General features: G+C 42.7%; 2 protein-coding genes across 3 annotated transcripts in view; one reads left to right on the top strand and one right to left on the bottom strand.

Moving 5' to 3' along the window:
- The window catches only part of phf5a (PHD finger protein 5A), a 373,616-nt gene that overhangs the window by 38,288 nt on the left and 320,198 nt on the right, over window positions 1–15,130 (top strand). The gene's annotated exons all lie outside the window — the stretch shown is intronic.
- Window positions 1–15,130, bottom strand: part of snx29 (sorting nexin 29) — a 175,471-nt gene that overhangs the window by 145,564 nt on the left and 14,777 nt on the right. For both annotated transcript variants that reach the window (XR_012591971.1, XM_074620629.1), the window contains exons 12-13: window positions 11,703–11,766; window positions 10,895–11,023 (exon numbers count right to left, since the gene is read on the bottom strand). Coding sequence is in view for 1 of the 2 variants with exons in the window: in XM_074620629.1 (XP_074476730.1) it covers window positions 10,895–11,023; window positions 11,703–11,766 (193 nt within the window). In the remaining variant the exon portion in view is untranslated. The remainder of the gene's footprint in view (window positions 1–10,894; window positions 11,024–11,702; window positions 11,767–15,130) is intronic.

Below are 15,130 nucleotides of genomic sequence, written 5' to 3'. Positions count from 1 at the left end.
GGTGCACCCTGACCGGTCTGCGGCTACGCAGCCCCATACGCAACAAACTGTGATGCACTGTGTGTTCTGACACCTTTCTATCAGAACCAGCATGAACTTTTTCAGCAATTTGAGCTCCAGTAGCTCTTCTATTGGATCGGACAACACGGGCCAGCCTTCGCTCCCCACGTGCATCAATGAGCCTCGGGTCTGACCCTGTCGCCGGTTCACCGGTTTTCCTTCCTTGGACCACTTTTGGTAGGTCCTGACCACTGCAGACCGGGAACATCCCACAAGAGCTGCAGTTGTGGAGATGCTCTGACCCAGTCGTCCAGCCATCACAGTTTGACCCTCGTCAAAGTCGCTCACATCCTTACGCTGGCCCATTTTTTCTGCTTCTAACACAAAGTTCAAAGTTCAAAACGTTCACTTGCTGATATCCCCCCCACTGCCAGGTGCCATTGTAACGATATAATCCATGTTATTCGCTTCACCTGTCAGTGGTCTTAAAGTGATGGCTGATTGGTGTATACATATCAGCTTATAAGGTGTAGTTATTTCAGTGTGTTTACAGCCTGACTAACCGAAGGTGGCAAAAAAATATCAATTAATACATTTTAGTTTAAAGTTTAAAGTAAAGTGCTTCTTCACAGCTCACATTTTGATTGTCATAGCAGGAAAAGCACAGGTGTAACTAACAACATTAATGATGGGTCTGTTACCATGACACCTCAGCTGGCTCACCTCATTAGTGTTATAAATTACACCTGTTCTTTTTCTGCTAGGACATACCAAAATATCTGCTGTAAAAAAAAAAAAAAAAGGTTAATTACAACTAGTCTTGTGGTTATTTTCCATATCATTACATTTAACACTGCTTTTATTATGACTTTGATGAGTGTAATTATATTTGTGTAACATTTTAGTGCAGTGTTGTTAATTAGGTTTGAATGCTGGACGTTTCTAGCACAACTAACCAGGGTTGCCATGGTTATTGATCCAACATGTTAACACACTGCAACGATGTACTGTGAGCACTTTTCTAACCTTGCTCCATTAGTCTTGGTTTTTATAATGCTTCCGGTCCATTATGTACCTACATAATGTCAACAGCTCTAATGGCTCACCACAATTTAAGACGCTGCCAATAGAAATGAATTCCCCGAAAAGCTCTTCAGTTAATCAAGGACACTACTGTGTGATCAGTCTTCTTTGTTCAGAGAATCATGTATTCAGAGCAAGCGTTCATTGCTGTGAATAAATGATTCGTGATGATAACAAACAACACTTTAATTTCTTTTTTTCAGGTTACCACAGCCAGTTTGTTGAATTATTGATCAATCTGATACAAATGAAGTGGTTTTCTGCGAATGTAATGCGCTTGCTTTTTGCAACATTTAAAGCTGCAGTTGGTAGAAATGGAGCAAATGTGATTGTCCTCCGGTGTCGAAAACAACCAATCAGAGCAGAGCTGGAGTCTGCCGTCCATCTTCCGTCTATGAGAGCCAGGAGTCAATCACTCGCGAACTCCAATCAAATGGTCAAACTAGGCAGCGCTGATCAAATATGAATCAATATTCTGTTACTGTATTGACTATTTCTCTCCTCAAATGTTTTCAGAAACATCTTGTAGTGTCCTGTTTAGCTGTAAAATGAGAACGTTTGTGACCCGGCAGCCATGTTGATATCAAGTTGAAGAAAGGCCAAGCACCGCCCACCAGCCGGAGCACAGCCAATAGGAACGCTCTCTCTCTCTGAAGTGACCTGTGATTGGCCAAAGTCTTACGTCATGGGCTAGATTTTTTTAAAGTCTGAAAACAGAGCCATGAGGAGGTGCAGAAGTCTAGTTTTCTCTCAGAACACTTAAATTACAATATGCTGAAAGGTTATAATGGAATTTTTGCCCAATAAAGTCAAAAAATTGCTGCCTACTGAAGCTTTAAGACTAAAAATGACCGCTCAATATGAAAAACAAAAGGAATATTTTAACAGGAAAACTATCCATCCATCATCTGTAACCGCTTATCCTATTCAGAGTCGTGGGGGGGGGGCTGGAGCCGATCCCAGCTGACATTTGACGAGTTGGGGCACACTCTGGACAGGTCGCCAGACTATCACAGGGCTGACACATAGAGACAGACAACCATTATCACACTAACTGGTTCTCAACAGGAACCGAATCTCTTTCCCTGCCTACCAAAGTGGCGGATGATGTGGGAATTTGGTGGGTGGCGGGTGCTAATTTCAGAGCCTGGTCATCAGACACCTTTTCTCCTGGACTTTCTACCAACCTCAAAACAATTTACACTTGAGCAGCCCTAAGTTTAATGGCTCCTTGCACAGAGACATATGCATGTTCCCAGTGTTCCACCTCCGGTTTGAAAAGAATATAAAAACCAGACGACAAAATTCTCTTCATCATTATATCAGACGATGGAGACAGACACGCTGGCATAAAACAAAATCCTGACACAGGTGTAGATCACACCTACGTTACGACGTGCATCTCCAGTGTAAGCGGTCTTGGGGGAAATTTGGGGAAGCGTACGCAGGCTGCTGTCAGCTGATATTACTGAGTGGGGCAATGTACATAACCAAGTGTGCTGCAGATTATGAGGGAACATCACTCCAACAACAGCCTCACCTGCTCGGTACATTTTTCAAATCCAATTTCAGAGCAGACTGATAAACCAGGACCCGGAGGTGTAAAGTACACCCTGTGTGTCCTGTCTGTGTTGGAGCGGCTTCCCTCAGGTCGCCACATGCTGAATCAAACACAGAACTTCTTTTTCCCCCACGAGCAGTTAACCTGTTCATGAAAACTCTCCACCTCGTGCCTCAACGTCCCCAGGCATTACATTTTCTTCCCTATTTTCAACTGATTTCTTTTTTTTTTCATGTATCTTGTAGGCTTCCGTTAACTGTTAGGAGAAAATGCATGCCTTGCTCCATATTAAGTATCCCATCGAGGCTCAGGGGCACCGTGAAGTTTCTCTTAATGCATGTCATTTCACCCTCTTAATTTGACACTTCCCTTTAGGGCTGCAAATAACAATTATATTCATTATCGAGTATTCCAGCAATTATTTCTACAATTTATCATTTAGTGTCAGAAAATAGTGGAAAAACAGCCCTCGAGGTGATTTCTTTGAATTGCTTGTTTTGTCCAAACAAAAGTTATCCAATTTACAATTAAATAAAACACAAAAAAGTAGCAAATCCTGGGGCGGCTTTTTGTAATTGTTTTCAATGAGAGTGAAGCGTTTTTGCCCGCTGCTTTTGCGTTGCTGAGCACCTCGCGTTTTTCCACTCTATGCGCCCGGCGTTTTTGTCGCGTCAAGTTGAAAAAAAATTATACTCAGAGCTAGGGATGCTAATTTTGAAATTTTTTCTTAACCGATAACCGACCCTCATTAACCGATTATTAACCGATAAGGGGACTGTTTGTAAGAAACAGAAATTGATACAGTCCTCCGACCGCGGCCAACACTGTTTTGCAAGACGGGCTTCACTAGATATAACTTTGTGGTTTTGGTGCTTCCGTGTAGTTTGTGTTGGAGTCTGAGTCTGAACAATGTAGCCACACGCGAACGCGAACCCGGATTGATTTATACGTGTAAGAAGTTACAAACACTCCCTTTAACTGACAAGATTTGTGTAGCGGTGGGCCAGCTTCAGTGGATGAGCACAATAGACAACTGAGTCCCCAGTTCACCCCTACGGGTGTGTTAACGTAGCAGCCACGATGCTTTGTGTAGTGTCGCGGACATGCAGCCACTTTCCCAGTAAAAGTCTCCACCGCACATTTAGTTTAGTTAAGCAGGTTGTCAGCTGTGTGTCTGCCCGGCGTAACGATACTCTGTCTGCGCGGCATAACTTTAGCGAGTGACCGACAAACAGTGTGTGTATTTGTGCTACGTTAGCAGCTCCAGCATTGCCGGAGGTAGGCAGGTGGTCATAATGTTATGGCTGATCGGTATATATATATGAAAATAGCTGTATGCTATTAAATACCAGCTTGTGTTGCATTCAATGCCTTTTGGCGAGTCCATCATTACAAACTCAGTTTAGTGGACAACCATTATTCCGACCCACAGGACAGAGCTTGAATGATAGTTACCAAACAAATCTAAACTACAAAGCCCCCCGGGATGGACAACATTGTACAATTCTCTCTTCCCTAAAACTGTAGCGAGAAACTGCAGCTTTGTCTCTCTGTTAATGCTTTCCAATTGAGAGCGATCCATTAAGTTGTCTGATGCTTTGCTTCTAGTGAGTGTTGGATCGCCGGAAATGTGGCGTGTGTTTGAAAGTCATCTGAAACCCTAAGTGTCTTCTCTGCCTTAAGGGACGGTAAAGTTTTAAATGAGTGTGTCCACACAGTGAAGTACTTGCTCGGCATCTCTGTTGCAAAAACTGCATCCTTGGCCCGGCTGATACAGTAGGGGACCGGCACCAAACCACTTTCTCATTAAGGGCAATTAAAATCTGACCCTAAAATATTGTTCGTGCGACTGCCGCCTGCTCAGAGGAGAAGCCTATTAACTACGTTTATTACACGGCTGTGTTGAATACTCGTTCCTGATTGGTCAATCACGGCGTTCTGCGGTCTGTAATTTCTCTATAACAGACCGTTGCTATGTATAACAGACCGTTGCTATGTATAACAGACCGTTGCTATGTATAACAGACCGTTGCCATGGGTGCAGCTCTGATGTCGGACTCTGGCAGACCGTTTTTGTGTCAAAATATTGATTTCTTCAGTAAGTAGCCGTGTAATAAGCGGGAAAATGCACAGCTAGCGGGTCATTGTTGTGAAATAAACATGATGAGAGACCAGCAGCATCGCCCTGTCGGGGATTCTTTCACAACAATGACCGGCTCGCTGTACATTATCCCTTACATGTTAATGTTGATTTCATCTCATCTTATTCCATGTGAGAGACGAGCAGCGTTTGTGCACGAGGAGATATATATATATATCTATAGATATATATCTATATAGATATATAGATATCTATAGATATATATATAGATATCTATATATATATATATCTATATATAGATACAGTATATATATATATATCTATATATAGATATTTAGATATATAGATATATATATCTATATATATCTATATATAGATATTTAGATATATAGATATATATATCTATATATCTATATATAGATATATAGATATATATACAGTATATATATCTATATATATATCTATAGATATATAGATATCTATATAGATATATATATATAGATATATATATATACTGTATATATATCTATATATATATATATATAGATATATATATGAGAGTTTTTGTGTGCAAAAGAAACAGCAAGAGAAAGAAATGCTGTGTACCTTAGAGATACACTTAAAGAAACTGTTTTTTGCTCAAATAAAGGAGATGGTGAAAGAGAGGGAAACAGTGTGCGTTTGCGAGATAAAGTCATAAATAATGTGTGTGAAAGAGAGAAAGCTAGTGTAAAGTTTGTGTTTTAAATATAGCAAATACTGTAAGAGACTATTAGAAAGAGAGAACGGATGTATGATCTTATCTTGAAGAACGAGCAAAGAAGTATCTCAAGAGGGATGCTTAAAGTTAAACTACACGCAGTAATTACTTAAGTTGAGAGAAGCCCTGGGGTGATTTTCTTTTTTTTCTCTCTCTCTCTCTTGCATTGCCCCCACCCCCTTCCTATATCCTCCCCGTGCTCGGTAGTCGTCTTAATGTGCAATAAACACAGCTAAATTGGCTGTTCTTCAGGTATGATCTAGTTTTGTTTGGAAGTAGTAAATGAGCGGCACAAAGACGCCTTCACAGACAGACGGCTCAGTCGCTGGGTAATGCTCCTGAGTGCAATTTACTGCTCAGCCTCTCCGGGAAAAAAAAAAAAAAGAACTTCAAGCATACACTCTGGTGTCATACTTCCAAAGGCTCAATGCTCAGAGCTGTATAAACGCACACATATATCCACACAGCAAGGGAACGGGGTGCAGGGCTGGGTTGTTAAAACTCCAGCATCGAAAAGGAAGAAAAAGCCCCCCGCCCCCCCCCCTCCTGGGCAGAGTGACATAATTGACTTCCCAAAGAAAGACAACATAAACACTTCCAACAAGTAAACGAGGCAAACTTCACAGCCGCTCTCTTCTCCGCCACTTCTTAGATCAGCTGTATACCAGACCGCCTGGAGAAAAGACGGCAGCTCGGCCAGCTAAGAAAAAGGCATCTGCTGCCGTTTCTTCCAGTGACGAGGTACCACTTCCTGGCCCCCGAGCCAACTCGACTGGCCGCTTTCCCGTCTTCCCGCTGCGAGAGGCCCGCTTTCTGATCTGCCAACTGACGTCTAAAAAGGGGGACAAGAAGTAGTTGTGGGGGAAGAGTGTCTGTGTGTTTGCTTCTTAGCTGCCATCCTTGAGGGAACGAGTCTGAGCGTTAGACATCCAGAGCAAGGCCGTTTTTGGTTTTATGATTTCTATTTTAAAAGCAACCGTTATCGCCAAGGAAACCATTCTCCTCAATTGGAAATCAAGACACCTACTCTCTATAAAACAATGGTTGAACCTCCTCTCAGAACATATATCACAAGAGCAAGTCTACGCCAAACAAAATAATTAAATCACGGAATTCAATCAAAATGTCTCATATCTTATCCTGCCTCTTAATCTGCCGGTGAACTAAATGCCACCCCGTCACTCCTATCATCTTCATATTACAATCCCACCCCTTTTCTGTACCCCATTTTACACAGCTGAACAAAAAGGGAAATTATTTTCTATGTCTTTGTTCTATGTTTGTCAGCTCCTTGTTTTCTGTCATTGTTGATATTTGTCTGGTTACATAAATGTGTCCATGTCCACTCTTGAATGTTTTTTTTTTGTCTGTTTATTGGTTTATATGTCTTTAAGGTGGCCAGCCTATTCGCCCCTACTTTTATTCATTTCATTTTTTATTATTATTATTATTTTTTATTATTTTTTCCAAGTAATATGATTTGACTAAGATTATGATTATTATTAGTATTATCACTTTTCTTTTCCTTCATTGGCTATTAATTTGAAAAAGAATACAAAGTAAATTTAGTGCTCTGAAAAAAGAAAAAAAAAATGAAAAGCAACCGTTTTTTTTTTTTTTTTAAGTTATTTTTTTGGAGAGATTTTTCAAGCATTTTATTGATAGGACAGTGGATAGAGTGTTGGAAAGGGGGAGAGAGAGGAATGACATGCGGAAAGGACCACAGGCCGGATTCGAACCCGGGTCCACCGCTGCTAGGACACAGCCTTGGCAATACATGGGCGCTCGCTCTACCGACTGAGCTAACCAGCCGCCCAGCAACCGTTTTTTAACGACTCAATGTCGTGTTATCTGTGTTGAAATCGGCAGGACGAGAGCTATTTAACATTATGCAGGACTTTTCTGCTTACCGGCTGCTAACAGCTGACGTTAACTAGCTCTCATCGTACTGCCGATTTCAACACAGGAGGTGCCATTGATTTAAATTATGATGCGTTCAAGTATGTGTTCAAATGTAATCATGTACAAGGTAGTTTTTGGCGGGAAAACTAGAACAAATCCAGTTGTTTGAAGGAGATGTTTTCACAGCAATATAAAATAGATATTAGAGAGGGAATTATGACCTGTTTAACTTCCAAACAAAAACCAGTATGCAAACGGTAATAAAGGAGGGGAAGTTGAAGCACATGGGATTTATTGTTTTACTTTTGTATCGAAAATCGTGGAATTTCACAGGTATTGGTATCGACTACTCAGTGTCTGGTATCGTGACGCCCCTTGTAAATACTATATGTTACGGAAGCACTAATAGTGATCCCCCTAAATTCTGATATTGACTTGTTCAGTTGATAATATTGTGATATTTCATTTGCCACCGGTGGATTCAGTTCAGATGATTTAAGGATGCTGTGTGCGTACGAACATACTGTACATGAGGACTGTTACACGTGCGCTCGGGTTTCTACAGTCTGGGAGGAGTCGAGGGGTGAGGATGTGGGCGGTTATGTGTCAACGTGTGAGTCTTACATTATCATGTTATATTTGGATGTGTGCGTGAGTAAGGGGTCCTGCTGTACATTGAAGTTTTGTGTGTGTGAGTAGCTCGGTAAGTGAGCAGCGGGCTCTTTTTAGCCCACTCCCCTCTGCCGGAGTCTACGTCAGCCGAAATCTATCTATGGCGGCTCGCTCATCCTCTGCCACCCCCGTATACAGCCGGGGCTCAACACACACACGCATGCAACTTCCTCGGGTTTGGGTGCTGCTTTACTGTACTACTACTTGGAGAAAAAATAAGCAGATGACTGGTGGCATCTTCCTCGAGCAGCGGGACCATCTGGTGCTGGAGATAAACATTTAACCTGAACATTTTCTGCCCTCGGCAAAGTGATTTCCTGTCAAAGTTAGCGCATATTAAACAATTTCAATTAACTCCACAGCACTTCAGCTGGCCGTCGGTCAACGGGCGAGCCGACCCGTCCTTTCAAGTGTTAAGATGTTAACTGTTCGGTGTCAGGATTTTATGTCAGGCTTACTGACTTCCGATTCACCCCTCGGCGCGAGTGAATCACAAAGAATTGTGGGATTCATAGCAACCGTTGCCAGTAGCCTCTTTCACTGAATGATGCTGACAGCTTCCAGCCCTCATTCAGTGGCTAGCTGCTCCTTCAGTGGTATTTATAGCCGCTATTGATCGAGACAGATTTGGCTGAGGAGGAAAAGCAGCACTTGAGATTTAGCGGCGGACTATAGAATGGGCTTTGTGTGTCGGGAGTGTGCGGTTGAGTGAAAAAAGCACACAGTATGTCGCCTGCATAGAGAGCGAGGCAGTCATGAGGCCATCCCGCGTTCCTTGTACTCTCTCTCTGCCCTCTCGTGTCATTTTAACTCCATTAAATTGTTCCGCATGAAAATCATCATGTGTTAAAGAGCCCCGGTCAGCGGCTGCACCGTCCTCGTCGAAGTGCAAAACCCATCAGCTTCAGCGGTCCCTACACACTTAACTTGAGTCACTCAATCAATCCTGGCTGGTGGCTTGACTTAGTGTAGGAGGCTACTATCTGAACGCAGACTTGCCGGGGCTTCCTGTTTAGACTGCTGAAGGATGAGTAATCCTCTATTTAAAGGGCTCGGGGCTCGACTGAAGACTTGTGGCGTACAGGCAATCAATTGTAAATGCTGAGGTGACGCAATTCACTTTCAGAGGAACGGTAGGTGGTCACTTAACTTACTGGGATAAAAGTGTGTGTACGTGTGATTTACCGAAGGAAATGTAGCAAAAGCTGTTCTGACATTCGCCCTCCGATTTTCGTCATGATGCGGACTGAACTGGATGTGGAGACTTTAACAGTGATAGATGCACAAATATAGTTCCTTTTCCTGTCTGGGCGAGGCTCCTGCCGTTAGATGGTGTAGCGGTAATTACTGTGATTATGTGTAAAACACTGCTGCAGCTACTGTAGGTATAAGGCACAATTAGCAGCGACAAAGCAGCCTTTTACACAATGTTTACTGACTGGAAACTTTTTGGCATTCAATTTGGAGATATTTGAGACAGTAGTTCCCAAACTGGCTCGTCATCTTTGACTTTGTCTTTTTGACTCGCCTCAGAAAATGGAAGCCAGAGCTGAGAATGACGTCACACCCGAGTTGACAGCGTTTTAAGTACAAGTCGGAAACATAATGGCGTTTGCGCCAGCCAGGTTAGCTATTGTTAGCCATGGTTAGCAATACCAGTTAATAACAAGCCATTATGCCGGTATTTTGCTCATACAAACACCGTAGCAACATGTCCACAGATAGAAGTTGGACAGCATTGTGTGTACGACTGATTTTATGAGACACGAATAAGACAGAGGTGCTAATAAACTGTATATTACTATTACAACTTTTATACTATTGATGCGCGGGGCAGCCATCTTGGATTTTGAGGTCGAGGTTGGCGAGGTTTTTCCGATTTTCTGAATCGGAAATCCGACTTCGGGAGGCGTTCCAGTTGAAATTTCCGACTGGGAACTCGGAAATTCGAACTTCCCAGTTCAAATGGAAACACAGCATAATATTACTTTGTTGACATAACCAGGCCGGCCGTGCGTGCCTTTCCGTGCAATGTCTGTCTATTCACCTGAGGAGCACAGTGATCCCGCGGATCCCCGCGGGACATCAGTTGTGTAGGCGGTCCTTAATGTGGCCCAGGACACATTCGCATACACACTGCTAAAAGAATGTGGCCATATGTAGCCAAGACCACCTCTGAATGTGGTCTGAAAGATCCGATCTCAATGCGTCTTGAGTTTGTTCAACCTGTACTTAGATCACTGAGGACGCATGTTGATACCAGGTCTGAACAGGGCCAAAATGCCTGATGTGAGAAAGGTCTAGTCAAATGGGTTGGATGGCCCATTATGTAAAAAGTTTCACAGCACAAAACAGCCATCATACTGTATCTCTGCAGTGGGCTGATGAGTTTAATGGTCAGTACCAATGAAACAATCATTACAATGTCAAGAGATACAAATTCTGGCTTTTCTAAAATGTTTTCCAGCACTCTGCTTTGGAAAAAAAACTCCTCTCACCAGCTACTCTTATTTTCAGCTGATGGTGGAGGAAACAACATCCAAGTGACCTTTGTCCTCAGATTAAAAAGTAAAAGCTGCATTAGGTAGAGTACAGTTCATGGTTTGTGTTAAGCTAACATTAGCACTCATTCGGTGATCGCCTAGCAACAATAAAAAAAAAGACGCAGCAAATCTCGCTCTGTCTGATCAGAGCCTTACTGGGCATTAGATATACTAGCTGTTCACAAGTAGGTCCTCTTTAATCTTCCATACTGCAGACTGAAATGACTTGATGTATTAATGTCTGTCCTACAGACGTCCCAGCTGTTCCTTACCTGGCCAGTGCCTGAACCTTGGCGGTGTGTCTCTCCTCCAGCTCTGCCAGCTTCCGCTTCAGCAGATCGGTCTCCTGCCTCAGGCCGGCTGAGTGCTCCATCTCCCCATCCAGCAGACTGCGAAGAGACCTGTCAAACACAAGAAGCAGATCACGTACCTTTGTTATTTTCTGTCCCATTTTACATTCAGGTGACGCGTCTTGTACAGACCTAATCCTCCACATTTAGACATACTAAATGTTGACATTCTGGTAATATTATTTTCATACGCAGTAGATCGGATAAACATTATTAAGCTTCTGTAATTGCAGTCACAGTCTGATACAAAACACTCAATCAGCACACATCTGTGATTGCATCGCTGCTATCTTAATGCCCCGAGTACAAATCACAGTTTATCGTAAAGATCTAAATACTGCTTGGCAGAAGATTCACATTTATTTATTTATGAGTAATTGCAAACGTGGATAAACATAATAATGAGTTTTTTTGGCCATTACGACAGACTGTTATTGAACTGTGCCGTTTGCAGTTTGCACAACGATCCCTTTTAGCAGCTGTTAAATGAGCGTAAATCACCGTCTCCGGTGGCTTCATGCTGAAAACAAAAACACAACAAAACAGTTTGCTGCCCCCGAGTCAGCACAAAAAAACCCTCTCGTCTCAGGATGAGAAGAAAACAAGCTGACACAATTTATACAGAAAGGTCATTCGATATCTTCCTCCAGTCTGAGTGTGAGTATGTGTGTGTGTGTGTGTGTTTGGGGGGTTTGCAAGCAGCAGATAAGGAGAATATATCCCAACGTACGTGTTTTGTTCCTCCAGCTCGTCCTTCCTGTTCATCATGGCTACGATGGCCTGACGCAGCTCCACTGCAGATGAGAGAGACCAGAGTGAGTTTTTCAGCACTAAAACTACTTAAAAATACACAAAACACACACACAGACACTACACACAGCAATATGCATAAACTGATAACCTACAGTTTTCAAATGTAGAAATAACAGAATCCCACTTTTAATGCTGCACTTTTGTTCCATCCTGAAGATGAACTGCTTTGATAAAATTGGGTTTTTACTTTTTCCAGCTGACAGAAGTTGCACAGAATGATATCTATCTGACTCACAGAGGACACTTTTATTGCTGCAGTAGTGAAACATACTTTTTCGGAAGCTGCTTAAAGAAGAAATGAACCAATCCAGGATAAATGTAAGGGAGGAAAACACTGGCTACCATTTGCATATAACTATGTATCAAGAAAAAACAAACAACAACAATTATAAGAGAATTATAGTCGGCTGAAAAAGTGTAATTGGTAGGCAGTGATATAATGGCAGTTCCTCCCTGGTTCATCGTCTGGGGACAGTGAATGGCGGTACAAAATTTCATGGCAATCCATCCAATAGTTGAGAGCACAAAGTCGTGGACCAACATGTCTAGAGGTAGCTGCTAGCATGGCTAAAAAGAGACAAAAGTTGCATCCAAAATTCCAAACTAGCGTGCTAGTTAGTACGCTAAAACAGTATGTGAGGTTTTTAGTATGTCCGAAACCTAAGTATGGAACCAAGAGTACATAAATTGCACACTATTTCCAGTGAAATATTACAGTATGCAAACGCTGGACACTACAGATGCATAAATATCCCACAATGCAATGCGGTAGTGACGACAACATTCACAACAGACGTTGACGGACAGCTCTTTAACATCAATAACGCTTCAATCTACCTGTAAGTATAAGATTTTTCTTTAATGGGAGTAATTTATATTTTTAATTAATTCGGAATTTGACTCTCACAAACCATTGTTTTGGTCACATGTGGTTGGCACGGGTTACCACGGTTACCAACCAGCAAGGAGGCTCACACGAAGTGACGACGTAAGTTACAGTTCAGTACTACTGTTTATTCACACAAGAGTATGTTGAAACACTGACAATTCCAGGATCACTATGTAGGAAAAACATATTGTAACTGAATCAACAATGAATATAATAATTAACTGCATCGCTATGTGCCATTTTTTTTGCTTTGGTCAAATTGAAAGAAACTATCAGAAAGCAGCAGCTTTGGTCTGAAATCCTCAGTATCCCTTCCAGCCTTAAAGCAACAGTCAGTTGAACTGTATCAGCTCCAGTCTGCTAGCAGTCAGCTGCTGGCTGATGTTAATCTCCATCCTGATGGAAGGGACAGATTTGGGCCGGGGCGGCTGTATGGCGGTATAGTGACTCATCTCCATAGTTACGCTTGGAGGTGCACATGAAGGTTTCAAAGCATCCGGACTAGGCCGTTACCAGGACTTCCAAAAATAACAACTATGAGATGAGGAGTTAATCTACCCTGCACTTTGCATTCCACCATCACACACACACAACATGCAGAGACCACAACTCTATTCTCATAACTAATGTAGGGTGTCGATGTAGCCCCAGACACAAGTAGGTCTCCTCCAGCCCCAAGCTAAGTGCCTGGTTGGGGGAGGAGGAGGAGGAAGAGGAATGTGATGAAGAGCACAACAGAGAGCAGGGGGAGAAAAGAGGAAGTCTATTATCTCCGCGGCTCCATTCTCCACATCAGCGGGCCAGAAATAAATGTGACCTTAAGTCCGACCACGCGTTCACAGCGGGTGCCACAGACGAGCCATTAGGGACTTCAGTAGAGCCAAACGCCCCTCCGTCCTCGCAAAGGGGACGTGGACAAATTGCGGCGCAAGTGCGTGAGTGGAAATACGTACATGTGCAACTTTGCCCTAATGTGTGTAAGAGCCACCTTTGCTGGGAAAAGAGTGTGCGTGTGTGCTTGTGTGTGTGCTGTGTGTGTGTGTGTGTGTGTGTGTGTGTGTGTGTGTGTGTGTTGGCCCTCACCGGATCCTACACGCTCTTGCTCAATTGTTCCAATAATAGATGCATTAGCAGAGAGCTAGGCCATGTAATCGAGGTGCCTTGTGAATTATAGACTCCATACTCTCCAATCAATGGACTGCTTGGCCTCACACGCTGTCAGGGCCAGGTGGGAATCACCGAGGGAGAGCTTGCACTGCACACCTCTTCGCCTCTAACACCGTTTTTCCTCTCCCAACACACACACACACACACACCTTAAAAATACAGCATGCTTTGTATTCACCTACGTGTGTGTGTTTGTGTGTGTGTGTTTCACAAAGCCTTAATCACAAAAAAGGGCAAACACTGTCATTAGCTGTTTTTTACTATTCTTTAGCACTAAACATACACGCGCTGTGATGATATATTGCAAATTGTTCCTATTCATAGAAGGTCTTATTACTCTCTTGCGTTCCGCATGTGATCCAATCAACTGCTCATTTTGATCCCTGACTTAATCAACAGGCTCAAGCAATTTAGTACTGCACACGCATACAGTTGGGGGAACTCACATGAGACAGATTATTTTTAAAAAGAATAGTCAAAATTGAGCCGGCAGAGGCCAAGGTATCCAGATTTTTACTCCCTGATATGGTATAACTACATTTCCCATAATGCATCTCAATAGCTTTGACTTTGCAAGACTTTGCGGGATAATGTACAGCTAGCGGGTCATTGTTGTGAAAGAAACCCCTTCAGGGCGATGAGAGACTCCGCCTCGGGGTGCAGCATCGCCCTGTCAGGGTTTCTTTCACAACAATGACCGGCTCGCTGTACATTATCCCTTACTTAATTCTCAAGCCCAAGCTAAGATAACCCTAATGACATCATCAGGCTTATTTTTTTCAAAACTCTGAAAGCTCCCACTACAGCCACAGAAGACATTACACAACAGTTTTCACAGACTGAGTAGTACTCTTCCTGACGAGTGCACTGAGCTTCATATGTAAAATTGGTGGAGTGCCCCTTTAACTTTGCCTTTATGAAGATATAAGGCATGAGCATTAGTAAGAAATGAGTTAAGCTGCAGATAAGACCGATGGAAACGGTGTGTAATTTGTTTAATAAGGCTAAATCCACAATGAAATATTCAATAAAACCAGCGCTTTTCAAGAATTTTTTTCATTTTCCCTAAACCTGCCTCATCTTCTTCTTCTTCCTCAGTCGCTTTCTAATGTTTTCCCAAAACAATTTTTTGCACAACCCCTGCAGAGAGGCTTCTGCACTTGTTGCTTTGGGTTACGTGAGTAGGCGGGGGGGGAGAGCCAAAGCAGCAGAGCCAGGCGATAGCGAGAGCATGGCAGATAGAGAGGTTTTCCCAGTCGAGGAAAAAGCCACGGCCTTTTACTTGAAAT

This window comes from Sebastes fasciatus, chromosome 20 (genome assembly GCF_043250625.1).
Source record: "Sebastes fasciatus isolate fSebFas1 chromosome 20, fSebFas1.pri, whole genome shotgun sequence".
Taxonomy (NCBI): Eukaryota; Metazoa; Chordata; class Actinopteri; order Perciformes; family Sebastidae; genus Sebastes; species Sebastes fasciatus.
The sequence above is the reverse complement of the archived record's forward strand: the minus strand, read 5'-3'. Positions and strand labels throughout refer to the sequence as shown.